Genomic DNA, 13438 nt, shown 5'->3' on the forward strand with positions numbered 1-13438 from the left:
CGCCAGCTCACCCTTCGGGTCTCAGGTGCTGGCTTATGGCAAGGGCAAGGAGCCGCCGAAGGGGAAGGGACGAAGGGCACCTCACAAAGCTCATTGGAGAAAATGTATTTAGCAGTGTTTATTTTGGTGCAGAAAGTTCTTGGAAAGATTTATTTATTTTGAAAGAGTTACAAAGACAGACACAGAGCTCTTCCATCCGCTGGCTCTCCAAGATGGCTGCCATGGCCAGTGCTGGGCCAAGCGCTTCATCTGGGTCTCCCATGTAGGCGGCAGGGGTCTAAATACTTGGGCCATCTTCCACTGCTTTTCCTAGGCCACCAGCAGGGAGCTGGATTGGAAGTGGAACAGCCAGGACATGAACTGGCACCGATATGGGATGCCAGCATCAAAAGTGGCAGTTTTACCGGCTATACCACAATGCTGGCCCTTTGCAAAGTTTTTGAAATCTGTGCATAATTTTTTAAATGTTAATTTTCCATGAACTTTCTGAGGATTCCTTGTATAAGTCTAGTCCTAGAGGCAACAGCAGGAGGCTGCAGCCCAGGCTGAGACAAGGACTGGGCGCTAAGGCATTGAAGTTCTCTGAAGGTTGGGGGAGGAGAGGGACAGAGCAGATTATTTTGGATTCTGTACGAATTTAAATAAGAATTAAACCAGGGGCCGGCGCCGTGGCTCAATAGGCTAATCCTCCGCCTTGCGGCGCCGGCACACCGGGTTCTAGTCCTGGTTGGGGCGCCGGATTCTGTCCCGGTTGCCCCTCTTCCAGTCCAGCTCTCTGCTATGGCCTGGGAGTGCAGTGGAGGATGGCCCAAGTGCTTGGGCCCTGCACCTGCATGGGAGACCAGGAGAAGCACCTGACTCCTGGCTTTGGATTAGCGCAATGTGCCGGCCGCAGTGCGCTGGCCACGGCGGCCATTGGAGGGTGAACCAATGGCAAAAGGAAGACCTTTCTCTCTGTCTCTCTCTCTCTCACTGTCCACTCTGTCAAAAAAAAAAAAAAATAATAACAAAAAAAAGAATTGAACCAGGAACAGGACAACCCTAGGCATGCTGATGAGAAATCACCTTTAGGTCCAGTGCACTTGATAAACAGGGCAAAGAGTAGGATATTGTGGCTGTCTCAAGTCTTTCCCACAAAATGACCTATTTAATCTGAGAGCTGCCCCATCTAAACACAGAAACAGATGAAGGCGGAGACCTGACCTACCTGAGCTAGCATCTTGATGCTGGCACAGTCCTGCCGATCAGTTTTGGCTAGCTCCTGAATGGAGCTGATGTAAAACACAGTTGTTTTGGAGCAATCAATTATGAACACGCAGAAGCAGACTTGTGACGGAGAGAACAGGTGCCATCTGGGTTGCTGACAGCTTCTGGTCCCTAAAAAAACCCCTGTGATCTTTGATCCTCTAAATTGATTTTGTTATTTGCAGCCAAAAGAAATTAGACCAAGATATACCACACTACCTGTACTGTGCTGAATAGGGCTAGTTTTTTCAAAGGCAAGAGTAAGCTGAAGAGCAAGTGTGTGCATTTTCCTCAACTTGCCAGGTGAGCATCTCAGGTGCAATGGGGCCAGATGGGAATCTAACTCTCAAAGAAGGCGGTGTTTACTAATTTATGGTCCAGTCCAGAGGGCTTGCTCACCCAATAATCCCTTATCAATAACATAGCTTTATGTTCTATGACAATGACATTTATTGAACACATTCAGTATTTCACATTGTACAAATCCTTAGATTCTCTTTATTCACTGGTCCATTTCTACAACAAATACATCCAAAACACTATATAATAAAATTATTTACAATGTTTCCAAATGAGAAGATTGCTTTTGCCCCCACTACTGCTATTCACACACAGTACACTTCCACAGCACAATACATCATTAAAAGACCTAAAAATGCTCACCCTGTACTCTAGGCTGCTTAGGAAATGTGAAAACTAATAACATTTATAATGGTATTAGCTCCTCACAATACATGGCAACATTTTAGAAACCTTGAACTTCATCTTGCAACACCAAAAGGGCTCAACAACCCTGCTTTCCCCCATTGCACTTTATGAAACAGGCTGCAGGGACTAGGAAAAGGGCCACATTATTAAAAGGACTAACTGTACAGAAATGGATTTAAAAAAGTCACAGCTCAAAGTTGCTCTTTGTAAAATTCACACACATTTACAAGTATCAAGTCGTCGTCCAGCTTGTTTACTTGGATTTTCTTCGCTTGGATTGCACCGCACTGGTTACGTCTGTGGAGGGAAAGAAGGGACCTGTTCAGCTGAAGTAACTTTTTTTTTTTAAAGATTATTTATTTGAAAGAGTTACACAGAGAGAGGAGAGGCAGAGAGAGAGAGAGAGAGAGAGAGAGAGAGAGAGAGAGAGGAGAGAGAGAGAGGTCTTCCATCTTCTGGTTCACTACCCAAATGGCCTCAATGGCCAGAGCTGTACCGATCTGAAGCCAGGAGCCAGGAGCCTCTTCTGGATTTCCCATATGGGTGCAGGGGCCCAAAGACTTGGGCCATCTTCTACTGTTTTCCCAGGCTATAGCAGAGAGCTGGATCAGAAGTGGAACAGCTGGGACTCAAACCGGCGCCCATATGGGATGCCGGCACTGCGGTGGCGGCCTTACCCGCTATGCCACAGCGCTGGCCCCGTGAGGCAACTCTTTACAGCAATGCCCTAAGGCCATCCACAACAGTGAGCGGGAACCTAACCCTTTTAGACTCTGAATCTGTTTAAGGGGCACTCAGTGCAGAGGGTGTCACAGGCTTGGTGAGAAGAGATTGTGGCTCACTAGGGCCTAGCAAGTGAAGAAATGCAATACTGGTGAGAAAAGTGGTGGAGTGGAGAGAGCCTTTTCAGTTGCACAACTGACCCCATGATCTGTCTCACCGGTTCTCATCAACCAAAACATGTGGATAGATAAAAATGATGGTACATTTGATGAGAAATCAATGAATGATGCCACATGTGAGTAAATCAGCTAGGAAAACCAGCCTTTGGAACCCTTTTGCACCAAGGTTTTTTGTTTGTTTGTTTGTTTTGTTTTTGAGTGACAGAGTGGGAGAGAGAGAAAGCACAAGCAAGCAAGACATAGAGATATCTTCCATGCTGGTTCACTCCCAAAATGTCCACAACAGCTATGTCCGAACCAGGCCAAAGCCAGGAGCTGGGAACTCAATCCCAGGTATCCCACGTGGGTAGCAGAGATCCAGTTATTTGAACCAGCACCTGCTGCCTCCCAGGGTATATATTAGCAGGAAGCTGGAATCAGAAGCAGAGCCAGGACTCGAACTTGGGCACTTTGAAATGGGACGTGGGTGTTCCTACTGGCACCGTAGCCACTGCGCTAAAGGCCTGCCCCCAAGCCATTGTTTTGAAGTAAGGAACTCTGTTTTGTCACACTATGTCAAAGTCACGAATCAGCATGCCATGGACTTTGGTCAGCAAGTGTCAACTGTGGCCTAGCCAGGTGCAGCAAAGCTATGGACGCATCCAGGCATGGACACACATGAAGGACGAGCAATGGCCTGGTCTGCCCCCAGGGAGACCCTGGGTGATGCATAACAGGGTCACAGTGACAAAAAGGGAAGCACTGGGCTTTCATTCCTTTCATTTCTCTTGTACTATCGATGTTTAAGTCAATCAACTTAATTTTATCCCATATTTAGACCATATTTCTCAAAAGCTTCACACAAAGTTCTTTTATGGCAGAGTATAATGAATAGCTTAAAGCTCTCCAAATGTAAACATTTCTTTAAAATCTCAAATTTTTTAGAGAAACATTTATTTACTTGAAAGGCAGAGTGAGAAAGAGAGGAGAGAGAAAGAGAGAAAAGGAGAGGATGAGCTCCCCTATCCCTTTGTTTATTCCTCAAAGGACACAATGGCTGGGGTTGGGAGTGGGATGCAGGGGGCAAAGCTGAGAGCCAGAAATGCAACCCGGTTTTCCCACATGGGAGGCAGTAACCCATCACCTGCTGCCTTGCAGGGTCTAAACTGGCAGGAAGCTGGAATCAGGAGCTGGAGTTGGGAATTAACTCAGGTTCTCTGATGTGGGACTCACATCTTAACCACTAGGCTAAATGCCCACTTCATACTCTACTGCCTTTAAAAAGTCATGCTTATTTTTCATGCCGTTCTACAGTGAAAAAAAATTTTTAAAATATTTCTCATCAAAGAGGGGAACCATGCTGCTTTCTGTTATAGAAGCAGATTTATTTATCTCATCTCTAAGAAACTAGGCTGAACTTTTTTTTTTCTCATTTTATTTGAAAGGCAGAGAGAGAGAGAGAGAGAGAGAGAGAGAGAGAAAGGGAGAAAGAGGAAAGAGATTGCCCTTCTATCTGCTGGTCCACTCCCCAAATGCCTGTAACAACCAGAGTTGGACCAGGTCAAAGCTGGGGTGACAGAAACCTGAGTACTTGAGATATTTTCTGCTCAGTCTCCCAGGATGCATTCCAGTGGAGGAGTCAGAACTTGAACTAAGAACTCTGATATGGCATGTGGGCATCCCAAGCAACGACTTAACTGCTGTGCCCAACAACTGCTCCAGGCTGAATTTTCTAACGGTGTATGTTAAGTTCAATGTTTTAGGTATCTTTTCTTCTATCATAATATTTTGAGAACCCAGGCCCCTAAAAATATGTAGATGCAAAAAGCAAAAATTATATTACTCTGTTACTGCCAAGGAATAAGTCCTATATGACTTTCCCAGAGGTGACCTGTACAATATTTTTAGGTTTCTGTTGGGTGGACATTTCAATATATGCAAGGGTAGTTCAAAAAGTTCATGGTAAGTGGAATGTAAAAGTGTTTATTTTATTAAAAAAAAATTTTTTTTTTGACAGGCAGAGTGAGAGAGAGAGACAGAGAGAAAGGTCTTCCTTTTTGCCATTGGTTCACCCTCCAATGGCCGCTGCGGCCGGCGCATTGCGCTGATTCGAAGCCAGGAGCCAGGTGCTTCTCCTGGTCTCCCATGGGGGTGCAGGGCCCAAGCACTTGGGCCATCCTCCACTGCCTTCCCAGGCCATAGCAGAGAGCTGGCCTGGAAGAGGGGCAACCGGGATAGAACCCGGTGTGGCGGCGCCACTAGGCGGAGGATTAGCCTGTTAAGCCACAGCGCCGGCCCAAAAAATTTTTTAAAAATTTATTTGAAAGAGAGAGAGAGAAAGAGAGAGGAGAGAGGAAAGAGGAGGGTGATCTTTCATCTGCAGGTTCACTCCCCAGATGGCTGCAACAGTCAGGGCTTGGGCCAAGCTGAAGTCAGGAATTCTACCTTAGTGCCCTACGTGGGCAGCAGGGGTCCAAGTACCTGGGCCATCTTCTGGTGCCTTTCCAGATGCGCTAGCAGGGAGCCAGAATGGAAGCAGAGTAAACGTGGCTCAGACCAGCACTCTGATATGGTATGCTGGCATCACAAGGGGTGGCTTAACTTGCTGCTCTACAGTGCTGGTCCCTGGCACAACAGCTTTTGAAGTTAATGCATACTTGTGCATCTTCTTACTGGGAGGTCATGATGCATGTCAGGTGGTAAGACCCATCTCTGATCTAACTCATCAGTCTTACTAGTTAGAGGACAGTTAATCTGACAGGATGTTGGTAATGGTGTTATTTTAATTTATATAAATGAACTAAGAGGTTCACACAGCCCATGACACTCCCTACAATTCAAATGTTTATGTCTTGCCCTTTTAGCTTCATTTTCACTGTAGCAAACTTGTCATTTCCACTAAAAAAGATACAGGGTTTTATCTTGGCAGTCTTTATTCTTAGAAAAATATCCATTAATTGGGTCAGCTTTGGAAACTTGTTTTTGATATGGAAGATGAAGTGATGAGTCTGAAAAACTTGCACGTGGCTGGGAAACGAGGCAGGGAGTAGACAGAGAAGCAAGCCACTAAGGCTCCCCCTCCTTCCTCGCCTGTTCCCATCTGTCAGTGCTCCTGAGCGCCCAATGCATTGGCAGGCTCCTCAGGGGATGAATCAATGAGGGGGCTGCCAGTAAACAACGGATCCCTGCTGGAAACCAGACAAAGAAAATCACCTTTCGGATATTGGGCAGGGGGAGCAGTGGTGAAAGATATGCTTTTATAGTTCCAAGGGGGAAAAATACACATTTTAAACTAATTTTGCAGTCTCTATCATCTTCCTCAGCTGATTGTAGCAAATCTGGGTCACAGAGCAAAGTCACTTTTCATTCTTAAGTCCAAAAAGATGAGTTTTAAAATTTCTGTGGTTCAATTTTGTACTACCTTCAAAACGAGACTGCTCAACCACTCCAATGAACACAATGGGAGAACCAAGAGGCAAAGAATTGTGGGGAAGTGTTGGCATGCCCACATGTCGGCGTGCCCAATGGCACAGTTAGCACACGTGTTCTGGTACAGTTCCTGAAGGCTGTCTGGCCTATCTGTGGATAATCCTCCCATTGCCCACAATCACCACTGCACTGCCCAAATTAAAAAATTAACAACCACCCCCCGCAACATAACTGCTAAACTTTTCTTCAGCTTTTTAACACTTAAAGATTTGACAAAGTTAGTGTCTTCACAAACATACAAATAATTCAAAGACTAGTAGTACTATCAGATAATTTATATTCATGTTTCAGAACCAAGTAGCTGGTAAAGAACTGGGTCAGTAATGGTCTTTCTGGTGGGTATATATATATATATATATATATGAGGGTTCTACAAAAACCTGAGGGGAATGAAATTAAAAGATAAGGTTAGAGGTGGGCATGTCCTATAGTCAAGATGCCAGTTAAAGTGCTCAAACCCCATTCTAAAGCACATGGGTGTGATTCCCAGTTCAGGCTCCCAATTCTAGCTTCCTGTCAATGAACACCCTGGGACAGCAGGTGTTGGCTCAAATGCCACCCACATGGGATACTTGAATTTCCAGCTCCTGACTTCAGCCTGGCTGAGCCACTGGAGGTATCTGAGAAATGACTTAGAGGATGTGAGCTCTGTCTCTGTCCCTCTGCCTCTTGAATTTAAAAACAAACAAACAAACAAACAAACAAAAAAAACCCTATGGGCTTTACCTTCCAAATTTTAGAAACTGTCTTGCTCTTACTGACTTTGTGTGCTCTTACTACTTCTACTTAAAATGTCTATGTAATTGTAAAAAATTCTGGAACGTTTCAAAATTTCCATAGCTGGATTCTAAATGATACTACAAGAGTACAGTTTCAGGCTGTCATTGTTCAGGGATTTCCCCACAAGATGTATCTAATTATGCTCATTTGCATTTTGCAATAACATGTTTGGTTTAAATAAGTACATTTGTATACCCAGCAGATTTTTAGATAGTTGTTTCTCAAGTCACTGGCTGCATGAAGGGTATGGCACTCACCCACTGAGCTGTCTGAGGCACCTGAGGGCCTACCCCAGGTATCCACAGCTACCAGTGGTCTTGGTTGTGAACTTCCCTCCTATTAACATACTTTCTCTGGGTGCAAATTTATGCTTTGAATTCCTTTCTTTCTTTCTTTCTTTTTGACAGGCAGAGTTAGAGAGAGAGAGAGAGAGAGGTCTTCCTTTTCCATTGGTTCACCCCCCCAAGTGGCCGCTACGGCTGGTGCGCTGCGTCGATCCAAAGCCAGGAGCCAGGTGCTTCCTCCTGGTCTCCCATGTGGGTGCAGGGCCCAAGCACTTGGGCCATCCTCCACTGCACTCCCTGGCCACAGCAGAGAGCTGGACTGGAAGAAGAGCAACCGGGAGAGAATCTAGAGACCCAACAAGGACTAGAACCCAGGGTGTGGGCGCCACAGACAGAGGATTAGCTAAGTGAGCCTCGGCGCCGGCTGAATTTCATATTTTTAAGTATTGGTCCTTTCTCCCAGTTGATAAATACAATATAAAAATTATTATACGCCGGTGCCGCGGCTCACTAGGCTAATCCTCCACCTTACGGCACCGGCACACTGGGTTCTAGTCCCGGTCGGGGCGCCGGATTCTGTCCCGGTTGCCCCTCTTCCAGTCCAGCTCTCTGCTATGGCCCGGGAGTGCAGTGGAGGATGGCCCAAGTGCTTGGGCCCTGCACCCCATGGGAGACCAGGAGAAGCACCTGGCTCCTGCCTTCAGATCAGCGAGGTGCGCCAGCCACAGTGCGCCAGCCGCGGCGGCCATTGGAGGGTGAACCAACGGCAAAAGGAAGACCTTTCTCTCTGTCTCTCTCTCACTGTCCACTCTGCCTGTCCAAAAATAAATAAATAAATAAATAAATAAATAAATAAAATAAAAACTATTATAAATAGAAGAGTAGTAACAAAGGTAATGATTGAAAAATTATTTCTCTAATAATGGTGAATTCATCATGTCAGGAGGTACAACTATTCATCTGCATGTTTGTAAACAACAAACCTGATCAAGTGTCTCAAAAAAAGAGGCTCACTGATTTTTGGGAGCAATTTTTGTGTCTGTAATTAAAAGTAGGGAGAAGGGGTAGGCATTTTAGCCTCACAGTTAAAAGGCCTGTGTCCTATATCTGAGCACTTGGGTTTGATACCTGGTTCTGGCTCTCAATTCCAAGTTCCTGCTAATGCAGACCTGGGAGACAGCAGCAATGCCTCAAGTAATTGGGTTCCTGCCACCTCTGTGGGAAACCTGGATGGAGTTCTCAGCTTCCAGCTTTGGCTCAGTTCAGCCCCAGGTTGTTGTAGGCTTTTGGGGAGTGAACCAACCCAACCCCAGCATATGGGGAATGAACCAACAAATAGGGTGCTCTTTCTCTCATTTATCTGTCTCTTTCTCTCTCAAATAAACACACAAATTAACAAAAGTGGGGGAAAATACCCAAACAACCAAACAACAGAGAGAGTGACCAACACACTGTGTGGGCCTCCCTGGACCTGCCCAGAAATCACCCCTCCCATCTGCTCCAGTCGGGTGGGCCTTGGCCAGCGTCATGTAAGCAAACTCCACTTTCATAGCTGGAGCATGTTAATGTCCCTGGTTCCCTAACAAGACAAAAGTAACGGCTGGTGCTGTGGCTCAATAGGCTAATCCTCCGCCTTGCGGCGCCGGCACACCAGGTTCTAGTCCCACTTGCCCCCCTTCCAGGCCAGCTCTCTGCTGTGGCCAGGGAGTGCAGTGGAGGATGGCCCAAAGTGTTTGGGCCCTGCACCCCACGGGAGACCAGGAGAAGCACCTGGCTCCTGCCTTCGGATAAGCGCGGTGCACCGGCTGCAGCGCGCCGGCCACTGGAGGGTGAACCAAGGGCAAAGGAAGACCTTTCTCTCTGTCTCTCTCTCTCACTGTCCACTCTGCCTGTCAAAAAAAAAAAAAAAAAAAAAAAGTAACAATATTTCTCATTATAAACTTCTCATATTGCTCAGCTGTCTAGATTTTCTAGGAAAATGCAGATTGTTTTCAGTTTTGTTGGCACACATTTGACCAAAATCTTAAATGTGAATAGGAAAAAGTCCATTTTCTTCTAAAAATTTAGAAAGTACTGATTCTGCAGGAAGATACTCTGTGTTTAAGATACCGACCACAACACACATCTCCAAGTCTGAGATGCATAAATTTTAGAGGTCAGCTTGATATTCTGTGATCCCTTTATGCTTATGGTTCAAGCACAATCACAGTAAGTTATTTTTTAAAGATGGTAAGATAGATTTTAGTCAAGGGAGCCTGTAGCAACAGGTATAGGGACTATGGCAATGGGGTATTGCAGTGGGAGAGAGAAATTGGACACAAAATCTCCAATAAGCTATTTTATGACTTTTTGGATAAAATACAGCACTTTTGGGATACAATATAGAATAATGTACATATTTATTATTTAATTTGGATCCAAGAACTCTAACACTTAAAAACCAAAAGAGCTATGGCACTCATTTCAACCTAAAAGGTAACCTGGGGCAGATAATGACTGTCTGAGGGCTGGAGGCTGATGAGGAATGGATGACTTGATGTGATTGTAACCCCTAGGGCTGAGAATCGTGGCTTCTTCTAAGTCAAGAGCAAAACATGGATGAGATAGGCATCCCACCAGCATTACCGATACCTTGGAACCACAGAATTTAAGAGTACAGGCAAAACAGATTCCAATGTTCTACCTTTTATTGGCTGACAAGTCTCTGCAAAGAGCTCTAATTTGAGCAACTTGTAACTGTCCCAGCTGCTCATAAGATTAATTCGAGTACACTGTAAATGATACCTTTAGGACCTTGAGGCTCTTGTCCAGGTTCCAGAAACCTGATGTGATACCTCTAAAGGTCAATACTTCTTTTCTGTTTTAAAGATATCACATATGGGGTCAGCGCTGTGGTGCAGAGGGTTAAAGCCCCGATCTGCAGCGCCAGTATCCCATACGGGTACCAGTTCAAGTCCTGGCTGCTCCACTTCAAATCCAGTTCCCTGCTAGTGTGCCTGGGAAAGCAGCAGAGGATGGTCCAAGTCTTTGGGCCCCTGCATCTACGTGGGAGACCCAGAAGAAGCTCCTGGCTCCTGGTTCCAGATTGGCTCAACTCTGGCCGTTGTGGTCATTTGGGGAGTGAACTAGTGGATGGAAGACCTCTCTCTCTGTCTCCACTTCTCCCTGTAAATCTTTCAAATAAATAAATCTTAAAAAAAAAAAAAAAAAGATTTCGTATACACTTGGGGCTGGCGCTATGGTGTAGGAGGCTAAGCCTCCACCTGTAGTGCCTATATCCTATATGGGTGCCAATTCATATCCCAGCTGCTCCTCTTCCAAACCAGCTCTCTGCTTATGGCCTGGGAAAGCAGTGGAAGATGGTCTAAGTGCTTGGATCCCTGCACACACGTGGGAGACCCAAAGGAATCTCCTACCTCCTGGCTTTGGATTGGCTCAGCTCCAGCCATTGTGGCCATTTGGGGAGTGAACCAACAGATGGAAGACCCTCTCTCTGTCTGTAACTCTACCTCTCAAATAAATAAAATCTTAAAAAAAAAAAAATACCACAAACCACATTGTACAGCAAAGATCTTAATCCTTTGGGAAAGTGAGGGAATACAAGAACATGCAGAAGTGTGGGGAAGCAGATTTTCCCCATAAACTCCAGGAACCTTTCCTGTCATGGTCTAAGTTTAGTATTTTCGTAGACTGCAAGGCTTGCTTCTTTCCCAAGAAGTTTCTCCTTAAGGGATGGATTCTTAGGGAGGAGGAAGAAAGTTGTTGCCTTCATTTCAGCAATAATAGTGAGAATAGCTAAGAAGATTCTTTTATTTTTAAAAGATTTATTTATTCAAAAGGCAGAGTGATGGGAGAAGGGGGGGCAGAGAGAGAGAGAGAGAGAGAGAAAGAGGGAGAGAGGGAATGAGGAAGAGAGGGAATGAGGGAGGAAGAGACAGAGAGAGAGAAAGAGAGAGATGTTCTATTCACTGGTTCGCTCTCCAAATGCCTGCAATAGCTGGGGCTGGGCCAGGCAGAAGCTAAAAGCCAGGAACTCCATCCAGGTCTTCCACATGGGTGGCAGGGCAACTAGGTCCTTGAGCCATTATCTGCTGCCTTCCCCGGTGCATTAGCAAGAGGCTGGATTAGAAGCAGAGTATCTGGGACTTGAACCAGTACTCCGATATGGGATGTGGGTGTCCTAAGCAGTGTCACAACACCTAGACCATCTAAGAGGATTCTGCCTGTGGTGTGCACAGCATGCCTGGACAAGAAAGAAGGCCCCCCTCCAGTCCCACTCTCCCACCAGGCTGAGGTAAGGCAGTGTTACTTTGTTTTATTTTTATTTATTTATTTATTTATTTATTTATTTTGACAGGCAGAGTGGACAGTGAGAGATAGAGACAGAGAGAAAGGTCTTCCTTTGCCGTTGGTTCACCCTCCAATGGCCGCCGCGGTTGGCGCGCTGTGGCTGACGCACTGCGCTGATCCGATGGCAGAAGCCAGGTGCTTATCCTGGTCTCCCATGGGGTGCAGGGCCCAAAGAATTGGGCCATCCTCCACTGCACTCCCTGGCCACAGCAGAGAGCTGGCCTGGAAGAGGGGCAACTGGGACAGAATCCGGTGCCCCGACCGGGACTAGAACCCGTTGTGCCGGCGCCGCAAGGCGGAGGATTAGCCTAGTGAGCCACGGCGCCGGCCAGGCAGTGTTACTTTGTACACCTCTGTTTTACCTGTATATGACCTGCAGACCTGTGTCTCACTACCTCAGAGTCTAGTGAGCCATCATGACAATCCTGCCCAGAAACATGACCTGTCAAAAACAGCTAAGTCCTCAAGCCAGTGTCTGGTGTCTGATATTGGTATACCAGAAGCCCTAGTCTTGAAGTTGGCATTCCAGTGGAACTTGACCAGCTCTCAGCATTCTGGCTGATAAAGGTCTTGGCTAGGATCCCAGCTCTTGTCCAAACTGAGCTACTCAAGCTCAGTGCATTTCCTCAGATCTGGGCCTTTGAACATGCTGTACCTTTTGCCTAGAATACTCCACGCAATCCTCATAGCCTGGTTAATGCCTCCTTGTTTTCAAGTCTCAGCTCAAACATTTTCTCCATAAAGGCTTCTCTGACCTGGCAGAAAAGCAAGGATCCCAGGCATAGATTCTTAGGGTACCATGTAATTTTACTATCATACATTGAAAACACGGTCAGAATTTGTCTTTCAATGGGGTAAAGCCACACACTGTCTTTTCACTATTATATTCCCAGGGTTTGTACCTATCAAGTACTTAATATATGTTTGATAGATAGTTATTCATTTAATAATTACTGCTAGATACTTCTCTGTATGAGGTATCACACTAGGTACCAGGGATACAGTGGTGGGGAAAACAGACACGAGCTCCTGCTCTGACACAGTACACATATGACTTACCTACCACACAAATAGGCATAAAGTTAAGAGATGTGGGGTTATGAAGGAGAAGAACCTGGTGCTATGGTTTCCCATAGCCGTGACAGCTGAGCTAGGATAAGGAGGAAGAGTGGACAGTTAAGAAGAAGAGAGGTGGCAAGAGGGAAGAGCCCACCCTCTGACAGTTGCAACAATGCACAGGCCATGCAGTGACAGGGATGAGAGCATGTCTGCGCTGCCGAGGGGGTGGAGATGAGGTTAAGAGAGGATGACAAGGGCCAGACCACACAGGACCTGAGGGCTGGCTGAAGCTTCTAGACTGAAATGGTAGTTATGCTAGTAAATCATTGAAGGGTTTTAAGACGGTGGGTAGCAGTGAAGATTGATTAGAGGTGAATAGATTTGGGCCACCTGAGACAGTATCATCAGCTTTGGTGATGAATTTGATGAGGGTGAGGGAGAGGACTTGCTTGGTGGACTGATGGTGGTGCCACATGCTGACAAAGAGTGAATACTGCAGTCAGAAATTACCAGTTTGGTTTCAGACATGTTGAGTTCTACTAAGGATGGGCAAGCAATCATCTAAGATCTCTGGCCATCTGTACTAGAAATACAATTTCCTGGCCGGCGCCGTGGCTCAACAGGCTAATCCTCCGCCTTGCG

General features: G+C 46.0%; 1 protein-coding gene across 7 annotated transcripts in view; it reads right to left on the minus strand.

Moving 5' to 3' along the window:
* Nucleotides 1-1720: 1720 nt before the first annotated feature.
* The window catches only part of NCOA6 (nuclear receptor coactivator 6), a 114254-nt gene continuing 102536 nt past the window's right edge, over nt 1721-13438 (minus strand). For all 7 annotated transcript variants that reach the window (XM_062204071.1, XM_062204076.1, XM_062204075.1 and 4 more), the window contains one exon: nt 1721-2250. In XM_062204071.1, the coding sequence (XP_062060055.1) occupies nt 2207-2250 (44 nt within the window). In that variant the 3' untranslated portion in view covers nt 1721-2206. The remainder of the gene's footprint in view (nt 2251-13438) is intronic.

This window comes from Lepus europaeus, chromosome 10 (genome assembly GCF_033115175.1).
Source record: "Lepus europaeus isolate LE1 chromosome 10, mLepTim1.pri, whole genome shotgun sequence".
NCBI lineage: Eukaryota > Metazoa > Chordata > Mammalia > Lagomorpha > Leporidae > Lepus > Lepus europaeus.